The 13,672-nt window shown below is 43.0% G+C and overlaps 1 protein-coding gene across 1 annotated transcript; it reads left to right on the forward strand.

Moving 5' to 3' along the window:
* The first annotated feature begins 3,489 nt into the window (after positions 1-3,489).
* fgf16 (fibroblast growth factor 16) lies at positions 3,490-9,308 on the forward strand. Its single transcript, XM_062425909.1, has 3 exons — positions 3,490-3,793; positions 5,366-5,469; positions 9,063-9,308. Exons 1-3 carry the CDS (start codon positions 3,490-3,492, stop codon positions 9,306-9,308), a joined length of 654 nt encoding a protein of 217 aa, XP_062281893.1.
* The last annotated feature ends 4,364 nt before the right edge of the window (positions 9,309-13,672 follow it).

Raw genomic sequence — 13,672 nt, forward strand, 5'->3', positions numbered from 1 at the left:
TTCTTCTAAACTGGGCATCCATCACAGGAGAGGGAGGCTGCAACTGGCTCCACTTCAACCAGTGCAGCACTGAGAAAGAAGTGAGAGGGCGGAGGGCTCTGTTTTAAGACATTCAGAGGCAGAAGATAGCATTTTTTGGAACATCATGTTGAGGAATTTACACAGATCATATGTAAAAACATCACAGCACATCCGTAAATTCCTCCGCTTAAAGAAATAGTTCCATATGTGGCTTATTCAGCTTCTTGCCAACAGTTAGATGAGAAGATTGATACCACTTTCATATCTTTTAGCTTATAGCTTAGCACAAAGACTGAAACAGTGATGACAAGTCTCCAGGAAGTTACTGCACCCGTCCAGGAAATAGTGTGTTACATAACCCAAATGAAACAGACTAAGCAGCTAACCAGAAATGACAGAAACAAAGCTAACCAGCTGCTGTCTGTCTTAATAATTACTGTACAAATGTTAAAGTGGTATTAATCTTCTTATCGAACTCTTGGTAAGAAGATGGATAAGAAAATGTCTTAAAATGTCAAACAAGTCCTTTACTACAGACACACACCTCAAGCATGTTCCATAATCGAACCAAACACATATCTGTCTGAACATCCCGGCTTTATTTGTCCACACAGACCGTTGCTAACCCCTCTGAAGAGGACACATGTGAATTTTGTCTAATCCAAATAAACAGGTGAGGCACTTATTAGCCCCCAATTCAGACTGTGAGTGTAACTTCATTTTCAATTTGGACTCTCTCTGTGACTCATGGGAGAGCAACTTCAAAGCTGCAACCATGCACTTGAGGTCATTATCTTCATTTCTATATCCTCCGCAGGTTCTCAGCATATGGGAACATTTTAACTCTGGATTGTGTGTGTGTGTGTGTGTGTGTGTGTGTGTGTGTGTGTGTGTGTGTGTGTGTGTGTGTGTGTGTGTGTGTGTGTGTGTGTGTGTGTGTGTGTGTGTGTGTAGCCATAAATCTGCCATGTCAACTATAAAATATGGCTGACCAGCAACAGATGTAGTACTAATAGCTACCAAAAAAAAAGAAAAAAAAATTCAAAATTTACCACCTTTTAGATTTTTATACTAACCCCTAATAGCCATTAAGATTGATTTCACGAAATTCAGCACTTGCCCATGAGAAAAAAGGATGAGGGTGTTGGGGTGTTTCCTTTTATATATCTCTCTCTCTCTCTCTCTTCTTTAGTCTCCCTCCTTCCACCCTTTAGCTGAGACGAATCCTCCTTTCATCCTCTTCTGCAGCGAGGGCCCTGGTGTCTGTGCGCACAAAGCCTGACCATCCCTGACTCCTTGTCAACCCCTTTGCCCAATTCATCAAGCGGAGGCCCATGGGCATTCATCACCCCCACCACCTTTCATATCCCACACCAGCTGAAAGCCACTGTCCCTCCTCTGACTTCAATGCAGCCATGACACACCCGTAAGATTTATAGTGGCATAATTAGTAGCAGTGAAAAAGGTCTGCGTGCTTTGGAGGGTCAATCATACTGTATCCCACTCTGAGGAGCTCTCAAAGCCCAGTCACATCTGCTTCAAAATAGATTGCGCTGCCACCACAAAAGTTGATAAATTAGACAAAAACAAGGAGCGACAAAATTCATCAAAGCCTGACAGTGACATAAAAGCAATGATACATGCTTTGTGTGATTTCAACATTCTATTTGTCACCATTCGTGGAAGCGCGCAACTGTCATAAATCCCCATTTCTGCATAACTGCTGCTTGTGATGAGCAGCTCTGAGGTGAGAACTCCCCCTCAGGACGGGGGTTTCCAAAAACAGCTCGAAGGAGGTCTAAAATAACATGCCTAATAGTTAAACAGTGTTATTGATGTAATCATGCCCTCCCCTCCCACCCGTCCTGCTGTCACTGACATCTCAAGAACAGTGAACTAATTAAAACACTCCTGGAGTTTGTTTTCATTTCGATACTCACAGAAGTAAAGTCTTCACTAAACAGCTGCCTTTTTCTTTTTTTCCCCTGTGCATCCACAAGTTGGGACCTGTTGCCCCATTGTGCACAGAGGAGATACAAAATCCCCATTCAATCATAAATTACACCTATTATTCATTATTCTTGTTATGGCTCACTCTGGGCTCTCTTTCATGTGCATGATGGCACAGCTCGCTGTGCACCTGAAACAGCAAAATCTTTGACATCCGTGGAGGTGCTTCAGGTGAGAAAGAGGTGGAAATGTGGAGCTGACTCAGAGAGGACATTTTTTATTGGACTATGACGGTAAAGCAGTTAAATATGTACCTGCATCTCTTTCTTTTCTCACATGGGATGCTTACGTTCCTGTTTTATGTACTTACATAATTACTAAGCAGCTGAACACTTGTGGGTGTGTAGAAACTTTGCAAGTCAGAGGCAGCAATCAACATTCTGGCAAACCCCATTTTTTTCTGTTTATATTGTGAGGATTTATGTTATAAAAACACACTTAACTTCTCTGATGGCTCCAGGGGTCCACAGAGTCTCTGCACAAGTCAGATTTGATAGTGCACGTCATCACAAGTTGGATTTTTTTTCACCCCCCCCCCCCTTCCTTGCCAGTAGTACAAGTGGTTAAACTGCTGGTTTGTTGGAGCACATTGCAAACGTTGTGCAGAGGGGCAAGGAAGCACCTGCTTCCAACAAGGAGGTGGAGAAAATGCTCTCATGAAAACGTCCAACTGCAGTGGTTGGCACTGACACTTGCAGGAGGTTGGATTGCTCTGAGATTATGCACAGGTTATTGTGATAATCTTGTTGGGAAACGATGCTTTGCGGTTTTCCTTTTTTTCCCCTTCTTTTTTTTTTGTTTCCAGAAGAGGTGTGACCAAAAACCAGTCAGTATAAATTATGGATTGCCTTTGTGGTGGATTGGTTGTTACAGTTTATGATTAATGTAGCTTTTCGGCTTTGTGTCAGCTGCCATTTGTGTTTTAACAATGATGGTCTTTGCTTCTGCATCTGTGTCGCATTTTAATGCACCACAAACTGTTGCCAGAGTTTCCTGCCCCTGGGTAGGCTATGTGGTTTTATCAGAGAGCCTCGGAACGAAATCAGGAGCGCAGGAGCTATGAGAAGATACTTCTGGACTTGGATTTGAGAGTAGATACAGCTTTCTAAAAGAGAGCAGTGACAGAAACGTACAGACAGCGGCATCATCGGTAGTAAAAGTTGGATCGAAAGTACACATTCAATAAGGAAACTGATGCGCGTAAGAAGGGATGCCAGCCAGGCGTGGCTTGTGTTTGAATATCCAATGTGAGAATGCGTGGGGAGTATGTATATAATAGAGTCTTTCCATCTGATAAACAGATATCAAAGCTGATGATTATAGCAAAGGACGATCAATAAACTAGGGGACTCCGCTGATTTGGAGGAGCACGGCGCGCTGGGTACGCTTTGTGCGTGCATGGACCGGACTTGTATAAACTTTCCCCCCCTCCTTGAGTCACCGTAGACTACATTTTAAATGCCTTCGCTTAATTTGACAGCTGTGCACACAATGGCTGAGGTCGGGAGTTTTCTGGGGGCACTCGACTTGGATTTACAAAGCTTTCCTGCACTCGGGAATATGCCCTTACCGGAGTCTCCTGTGGGGTTGAATGAGCGGCTGGGACAGATTGAAGGGAGGCTGCAGCGGGGGTCGCCGACGGATTTCGGGCACCTCAAAGGGATCCTGAGGCGGCGGCAGCTCTACTGCAGGACCGGCTTTCAGCTGGAGATATTCCCCAATGGGACTGTGTATGGGACAAGACAGGACCACAGCAGATTTGGTGAGCGTGTGTCTTTATCATGTATTCAATGCCGTGAGTTGAAATAATATAATTGTTCTAAATTATTGGAGATGAATAGCTCAAGTGACAGAAACAGGTCCAGACTTTAGTTTTTAGCCTATCGTTCTCAATTATTGACTATAACTGAGGAAGTGAATAAAGAGGGGTGAACTGTGGCCTCTGGTATAATTATCATCTTGAAGCAAGCAATTATCAGTATTACAAAACTTAATTACCGTTTTTGGTGATTTACGAGGCTGTGGAGTAGCCTATGCTGTCACTCTGAACCTGTTGAGGGGAGTTTAATTAAGAGGCTTTTTCCTGCCGCACATCCCCGGTGAATACTCGCTCGTGCGTCACCGTCACCTGGCCTTTCTCTGGCAATCCCCGCTGCGCGTGGGGCACAGGTGTCTCTCATCAGCCGCAAACAAGCATGCGTGTGCAAGTCTCGCGGTCACAGATAAACAACCTGGCCGGCACAGGCGTGCGCGTGCGCGCTCGCGGCTCTGGAGATTTGTACCGTTAATGTAAATGGAGCGAGGTGCGGCTCGCGAGAGAACGATAAACAAATGAGGTCAGAGGGCAGATACGCACATGTCTAGCGCCTCATATCCATGCAGTCATCTCACAGGTGCAGGCCGCCTCGCTCACTGCGGAAAGAGCAGAATAACTCTAAATTAAAGCATGACCACTGCGGAATTCAGGGAAGGTTTAATGTTCAGTCTTCAGCCAAAACAAGCCGGTTTACAGGGATGGGTGGTCCGCGTGTTTGTTTCTGGCTTCACTTAGCTTTAAAATGCAAGGTCTTTGTCAGAGCTGCAAGGAAGACATGGCTTTGATTAGAGGGATATGAAACACAGTCTTCACCCCCCAAAAATTAGAGGGATGTTCTCTGTCATTCTCTGGCATCGGATGAGGTCGAGGAGATGGGGACCAGGTGGCTGTAAGCTGGCCTCTGCCAGCTGGATCGTCTCTGACTAACCTCTGCATCACAACAGCCAATGGCTTTTAATTTTACCGGTTGGTTCCCGGCCTTTGAAGTACATGTTCATTTTACTTTGACTTCCTGTGAGTCAGCAGTCCTCTAAACATCTTACCCACTGTTCATAAGTATAAGCAGCCAGTGTGGGCAGCCCCAAAAACAGGATCAACACATTTATAGACACCACAATCCATTATGATCAAAGAAATCTTTCACTTGTGCGGTTATGTTCCTCTCTGTTGTAATCAGTAACAAATGAAGTTATTAAATGGCCTTAAAGCATTATTTTCAAATGTAGCAAGGCATAGGAAGAGGATGCTGGGCTATATATGAACTTATAGAAATAAAACAGTGAAAAATAATACCAAAAGTTGGACACAATATGACAATGAACAACTGACAGTACAGAATCAGCAGGAACACAAACAAAAATAAAGCATTCACTCCCAAAACCAGTTGACCAATGTACAGATTGACTGGTCTGCTGTCAGATAAATGGAGGCCAGTAACAGCTGTGCTGCTGTTTCCTCCAGAGGGGTTTACACTGTGTTTGTGGGGCTTCCCTGACCAGTTTGTGTGTTTGACCTCAGGTATCCTGGAGTTCATCAGTCTGGCAGTTGGTCTGGTCAGCATCAGGGGGGTGGACGCTGGACTCTACCTCGGCATGAATGAGAAAGGAGAGCTCTTTGGGTCGGTGAGTCAAACCCCTCCTTTTCATTTACAACCCCGCCTTCTGTGCAGCCCAGGGTCTCATTCACAACAAGCCTGGCACTTCATACATCTGATTTGTTTTGCAGAACACACCATTTTCAAGCCATTCTCAGAGAATATTATTCTTTTTTTTACTGTTCAGTATTGAGTTCTCAAAAAAAGGAGCAGAGAGAGAGAGAGTAGTCATCATTGGATTCAATTTGTTATCAAGGTTCCCGTACGTGGCAGATGGGAAAACCCACAGTAAGACAAAACAAGCGTGTTTCTCCTACAGAGTCTCACATTCTCCGTCTCATATCTCCCTCTCCTGCTGCTTTCCTTCAAGCATGGTGACCCGATAAATTAATAAAAACAGCAGATCCACTTAACGGCGTGGAGTTTTAGACCAAAAACAACACTGCAGTAGCAAAGAAAAGAGAAAATAGATCTGTATAATTGTTCTCCGTGTGATGGGATTAAAGGAAAAGCTCCAAGATCCACCATACACTTGTTTGCAGCTTTAGAACAATAGTTACTGACTTTTTTAGACCCATCAAAGGAATTTTTTGTCACGGCACCCCAAGCCACTTAACTTACATACTACTTTATGTACGCAGAAGCTTAACTGTTTTAACAATTTCAAAATATATTATATTATTACATTATATCATATTAGGCTATTAAGTTAAATAATTAAGGTTAATTCTCAACCACTCAGAATAAAAGTTAACAGGTGCTGTGCAGACTGTGAAGACAAATAATATTACTTCAATTCTTCTACTTCAATTAAAATGAGCTCATATTTAAGATCTACAAGGAAAAACAAACAAGCAAAACCCCCAAAACGGTTGCAGGCACTTTACTGCGACATGTGAGTGGCTGTTGATATGAAGAGAGAGAACAACCTGCAGGTCTGACTCCACTACAGGACGTCTCTTGTCTTGTTTTCATGTATACTAGCGATCAGAGAGCCAGATAATACTATTATGAATTTGGGAACGTGTAAAACCACAGTGACTGTGCACAGGCAATGATGAATATCCATCTTTCACGAGCAGCCAAAACCTGTCCGTTAAGTAGTTTCGTTGGTTGGCTCAGATTCAGTCGTCGCTGTGGTGAGAGCTGAGATGTTTCAGCATTTCTTTGTGCTCAGTTTAACTTCTCAAATCTCTGTATCACTGCCCTGGCGCTCACTTTTTTCTGACAGCTGAGCTCCTGCAAAACTCCAGAGCGGGAAGAGCGTGTTGTGTTACTATGACAACCAGCAACAGTGAGTCACATATTAAAGTAATAATCTCGAAGATTTTCATCTGAATGAATGTCTGTTAAGCCACTATCTGTCGATGAATGAGGTAACACCATGATGATTGAGTCTATGGCCCACTGATTAAAGTCTGTGCATTTGCAGTACTACGAACTGGGTGTTGGTGGCGACATTCCAGGGAAAAATCACAACAAGCAACACTATTTGGATATGAAGTTCGGTCCAGAAAACACACCCGCAATTCCCGCTTATCGCCATAGGTGCCACCAGAGAGAACGAAACAGATCTCAGAGATTGGTACTTTAAACAGAGATTTTAATATGGTGATATTTTGATATTTATTGCTTACTTATTTAGCCTTGATTTGTTCGAAAACTAAACACAAGACATAGTTAATGTAAACAATTTTGTGGTAAAATGTTGATTTTGAAAAAAATCAAATCAAACACACACAGTAGATGAGCAATGATGTGAAAAATCTCACTTCAGCCTTGGCCCGTATTTACAACCCACTTTGGGAACCACTGCTTTAGAAAGCAAACCAAACTCCTTATTTAGCTCTGAGATATGCAGAAATATTTACATATTTTTCCAAAGCAGGGACAGGAACGTTTGGAGTGACTTTGAAAGTGCACTGTTATTACATCTCTGGACACAGCTGGACTTTGAACTGCGGTGTTAGATAGAGGAAATGTGTACATGTTTCACAGTAAATGTAGCTCCTAAAGAATCTTTTTGTTTTGTCTCACATTGGGCTGGTATCTGGAAACAGAGAGAGGAGAGGAAAGAGATAAAGACAATGAGGGGGAAATATGTGAGGGTTACATGTATCAGGTGTCCCAGGGCATTACCTGAGGGCCTCTCAGGGCTCAAACCCCCCCACCGCCACCGCCAACCCCTGACTCTGAACATTTCGAACAGAGGCTACTTTTAAGCACGGTCATTATGTTGAAAGTGCAGATATAGTTACTGCTTGCTATCAGAGTCTGGCATCCTGAAGCTTTGACCCTGGGGGAGGAGGCGGGTGAGGGTGGGATGCAGTGATTGGGGGGGAGGGGGTAATTGCACACCTGACTGAGTCACCTGACTGACAGAAGGAGCAATGTAGACACGTCTGTCTGAATCTGAGAGGCCAGGAGGTGGAGAAAGAGGGGGGAGGAACTACCCGCCAGCGAAACTGGGTAACAGGTAGAAGGGTGCTTCCGTCCCACAACCACCAGACACCAGACCTCAACAAGCTTTTGATCCGATGAGGATTTTGTGTGTGTGTGTGTGTGTGTGTGTGTGTGTGTGTGTGTGTGTGTGTGTGTGTGTGTGTGTGTGTGTGTGTGTGTGTGTGTGTGTGTGTGTGTGTGTAATAGGATGGAGCTGGCCCAGTCATGTGCCCTCAGGGTTGTGTTTATAGACAACAGCTTCACCACACAGCCGCAGCCAAGCAGAGCCTGACAGCCTATCAACAAAATTGCTGCTGGAATAAAAACTGAGACTCTTACACAAACATTTGCCTAAACTCCAAAATGTGTTAAAGGCAGATATTGACTGATCATGAACATTTAGCCAAAAAGAAAAAAAAGCCTAAAAACAAAAAGGGAAAGAGTGTCCAGGACGGAGAACAGTGACTGTTTGGGATCTGAGTCACATCTCTGTACTACGCACCTCACTCTCAAACGGGGCTCATATTTGGCTCTTGGTCCTCATGGGGGATACCCAGAAGACACTCCTGAGGTTCGGGCCTCTCGCAGAGCAAAACCAACAGCAGGCGTTTCAGCAGAGGGTCTGCATGACTGACTGGTCTTGGCAGGGAAAGCAGCTCCAACCATGACGCCTCTTATTGTTCTCACACACTAACTCAGCCAGCACACTCTCACCTGCTGAACCTGCAGCCATCGCTCATGCTGCGCTGTCAGAGAAGGCCGAGGCTGTGAGAGCTGCCCTGTGTGTGTGTGTGTATGTGTAATAAGGTGAGAGAGCGAGGGAAGATTATACGCCTGCTAGATGTTCATGTTGCATCGCAGGGAAGGAAACTATTCTCTGTGCACAGCGAGAGGTTAACGGGTCTGAGGAGTGAAAAGCCGCTTGTAATGACTTCCCCTCTTCTGTCATAATGAGCACCTGCCTAAATCAGTTTCTATTGGTTCATTTCAGCTTTCAAGTGCAGTCCAAAGTAGTTAATAACATACACACGCTTGTATATCAGGAAGAGTGGATGATCCATCTCAATCTTAGCCTCTTTAATCTTTTTGCTGTTCCAAATTTCTCTCATATTTTCTCAGCGGGTGCCGTGTGAGCAGGACTTCAGCGCATGACTAATATGTTGTTTTTCTCTCCTGCAGAAGAAGCTGACAGCAGAATGCGTTTTCAGGGAGCAGTTTGAGGAGAACTGGTACAACACCTACGCTTCAACTCTGTACAAGCACACAGACACGGGACGCTTCTACTACGTGGCCTTAAACAAGGACGGCTCGCCCAGGGAGGGCAGCAGGACTAAAAAACATCAGAAACTCACCCACTTCTTACCCAGGCCAGTGGAGATTGAAAAGATCCCTCAGGCATACAGGGACCTTTTCCAGTACAGGTGACCAGTGCTTACACTTGGAGAACTGGTTCCATGTGGAGGGAAAGAGAGAAAAGACAAGACAAGACAAGGAAATAAAAGAAAACAAAAGAAAAAAGAGGAAAAGAAGTTTGTGGATATTTGGGACCGGGTTCAGAACTGTTTACCCTCAACTCCCAATGAGGTCACTGTGTTTGCGCCTTGGCTCACTACCAAGCACGTAAAGCACTGATATAAACATTGTGCATGTTCCTGGTTGTCGCTTCATTGCCTCTGCAGTGGACTTCAGAGAGGAGAAGAAAGTTATCCTGTAAAACCACTGTGGACATGGAGAGAGGGGGCCGGACTCCTCAGGCCCGAATGACTGCCCAGCTGTTGTGGGCGATCAAATCAGGTGCCATGTTTTCTCAATAACCACTTTTTTTTTTAGAGGTAAATGCGTGGATACCAAATGACACATGATGACAGATGGAGTCATGGCCCTTGGCGGTTTTGAGTAGCACTATGCTGGTGGAAAAAAAAAAGGAATGGTTGCCAAGGAGACCACCGAGAGACTTTTAGGGGCTCCGAATGATGGAAAGCACTGCAGACGGTCATGGTAATGTAATAGAGGAGACACATTCCACATACAGAGAAAGAAGAGGAAGGGTCAGATACACAAAAACTACATGGTACATGCGTGTTGAGTGATAGATTGAGATAGTCAGGTACTGAAGAGTTTCTAGGACAAATGTCTGTTGAGTTAGAGAGCAAACAAGCGGAGCTGGACTTATATGAAGTCGTCTTCAAAATCAGAGATGAAAAGAAGGGGATCAGATCTCTATGATGAATGTGGGATAGATGAAAGAGCACTTACTGCACATCCCCAGTCCCAGCTGCGGGCTCACTTGGTCTCCTGTGTAATCACTTAATGAGTCTAATGATCACACTCATCACTTTTAAATAAAATATCGAGCAGTCGTGTAGGAATTGCATGCAAAACAAGTGATTAAGCTCGGGACAAAAGCACTTCTCTGACTGTGGTTGTAAAGAATAAGTGATGGTTTTTTTTAAAAAGGATGGTGACTTGTAATGTTCAGAGTGTCAGGAACATTATTAAAAATGCAAGCAGCTGAGGTGTACATATGGGTGATCCTATTTATGAGATGTACAATATATTTATTTTCTACATATAAAGTATAAATATAAATCTATATATTTATTTATTGCAAAGAGTTTATTTTGTAATGAACTTGAAGTTATCTGAACTGTAGATTCTACTGAAATTACACCAAAAAACATACAAAAAAACATGAAGAACTGCAATGAACATGACAATAAAATTGTCCTGCTATCGAGAACTCATTGTGAGAGACTATTTTTGCTTGGATGAAATTCTGATGTACCAATTAAACCCACATACAGAATATAAGTGAATGTTGCATTTCTTTCCTTTAATTTTTCTCAGTTAGGAGTGTCTGTGTCCGTCAGTTGATTGGTTGGTTTCTTTGTCGCCAGACTGAAACAACTGAACAACTGTTGGATGGAAACATTCATGGTTCCCAGAAGATGATCTTACTGATTTTAGTGACTTTTTGGTGACCACTGTGAGGTTGACATTTTTTGTGTAATATCTGGACAACTGTTAGATGGATAGCCATGAATTTTAATCCTAAATACTTACTATGTCAAGATGTTTATTGTTTATACCTGCCACACTAATGGCACTCCCATCAGCCTCAGTTGTACTTTGTATTTCGTTAGCAAATGTGAGCATGCTAATGCATTAAACTAATTTGGTGATCATTGTAAATATAATAATATTATGGTTTAAATCTTCATCTTTACATCTTTAATCTCAGCTTTCTTGAACTTTAAAAAAAGCTGTTGGTTTACTTTTTGAGGACAAAAATGTAAGAATTGAAAGGAGATTATTATTAACTTTATTTATTTATTTATTTTTTAAACTTTAAAAGCAATAGCCACAAGACATTTTGTCCTACTGTCCAAAAGGCAGAAAGAAAATTGGGTAAAAAGATACAGCCGATTTTTTCCCCCAGAGGAGAATACCCATGTAATCCCATGCCAATTTGCCCTCATAAACCCTTTACCAAGTAATGTGCACAGCACCTCTCTGTCTCCATAAGGTCTTAGTCAGCCTACATCCACCGTACAAAATCAGATTCCTTATGCAACTGGATCCCGACTCCTAATTGGCTTTACACATCAGCATGGATTTAGGGCAGTGATTGGTTGTTCATTGCAGGGGCCTCACAGACCCCACTATAGTGTAGTCTGCACTGAGGCCTTTTCAATGGACAGAAACAGCTGCCTGCTGCACAGCAAACCAACAGGGATGTGCCGCAAACCTGGAGTGGTGGTAATCTGGGGCTAAGAGGGGATGGGATCAACATTTCAACATCTGCAATAGTTGTAATGTTTCTCCACTGGCAGATATCTGTGAGCTGTGAGAGCAAGCTCCCCTGGGGGGAGGGAATGGAAAAGTCAAAGACATGCAGGGGAAAACCCTGGCAGACTGAGAAATGAAAACAATACCGGGAGAGGGAAAAATAGATGAAAGATTGAAGGGAGAAGAGAGTGGGACAAAAGGCACTAAGTGCTGAGTGTGAAACACAGGGACACTGCATCAGGATGTACCACCTTTATTCTTTCTAATGAAAAACCAGCATCTCTTGTTTATTACATATATCACTCAGACCTGAACAAAACTTTCGGTATCTGCAGGGATACTGTATCAGTATCATGTATGTCAGATAAATCACAAGAAATGGCAGTTTAGAAATGTGATAATGTAGAAAATAAATGGCCCAATTTTATGGTTAGTCCTGCAGAGAGCACTGACAATTACACTGACATGTATATCTTGGTCAAAAAATATGTATATTGGCCAATGTACAATTTCAGATTTTTGTAAGAAATGAAAGAAAAAATACTCAATTTGAAAAAAAATAAAATTAAAATTCCATTTTTTGTGCTTAAAAATTCCATCTATGAATATGCCATCTATGAATATGCAAATACTTTTAAAAGTTGAAATGCTACACACAAAATGTTTCCTACTTCACAGAAAAGTCCATCCTCAGTGTACACTGCATTCAGAAAGCATTCAGATCCCTTCACTTTATTCACATTTTATTATGTTGCAGCCTGTTAAATGTTAATGTTGATGTTAAAATAATTTAAAATCGTTTTTTCCCTCATCAGTCTATACTCAATACCCCATAATGACAAACTGAAAATGGATTTTTAGAAATGACCCTTTGATTTGACACTTGATACTTCTCTCAATCATCTGAGGTGTTTCTACCTGTGATACATTCAACTGATTGGACATGGCTTGGAAAAACACACAACTATCTATATAAAATCTCACAGCTGACATGCCATGTGCTCAAAGGAACTTCCCGCAGTGCTGAGTGTGTTGATGCACAGATCAGGGGAAGGTTACAAAAAATGTTTGCTGCTTGGTTTCCAAGAGCACAGTGGCCTCCATAAATCTTAAGTGGAAGAAGTTTGGAACAACCAGGACTCTTCCTAGAGCTGGCCGCCCAGCTACACTGAGCAATCGTGGGAGAAGGGCCTTGGTAAAACCAAGAACCTGATGGTCACTCTGGCTGCGTCCCAGAGATCCTGTGTGGAAATGAGAGAAACTTCCAGAAGGACAACCATAAATGCAACACTCCACCAATCTGGGCTTTGTGGCAGTGAGGTCAGACTGAAACCTCTTTTCACAGAAAGACACAGAAAAGGCCACTTGAAGTTTACAAAAAGCACTTCAACTGTAAGAAACAGGATTCTCTGGTCTGATGAAACCAAGATCGAACTGTTAAGCCTAAATTCTACGCTTCATGTCTGGAGGAAACCAGGGACTGCTCATCACCTGCCCAATACCATCCCAATGGTGAAGCCTGATGATGGCAGCATCAGGTTGTTTTTTTTTTTCAACAGCAGGAACTGGGGGACTGGTCAGGGTTGAGGGGAAAGCTGAACGCAGCGAAACACAGAGATAGCCCTAAATGGAAACCTGATCCAGAATTCTTAGAACTTCAGACTGAGCCGATGGTTCACCTTCCAACAAGACAATGACCCTCAGCACACAGCCGGGACAGTGCAGGAGTAGCTCAGGGACAACTCTGTGAATGTCCTTGATTGGGTAAGCCAGAGCCCTGATTGAACCCAATCAAACATCTCTAAAGACCTGCAAGTATCCGCCCGACATTCCCTTGGATCTGCGGGGAAGAATGGCAGAAAATCCCAAAAATCCCAAAAATGTGCAAATCATGTTATACCCAAGAAGACTCAAGGCTGTAATTGCTGCCAGATACTTCAACTAGGTACTAAATAAAATGTCAGAATACTTACATCAGTGCAATATTTCAATTTTAATAA

Source organism: Scomber scombrus, chromosome 9 (assembly GCF_963691925.1).
Source record: "Scomber scombrus chromosome 9, fScoSco1.1, whole genome shotgun sequence".
Lineage (NCBI taxonomy): Eukaryota > Metazoa > Chordata > Actinopteri > Scombriformes > Scombridae > Scomber > Scomber scombrus.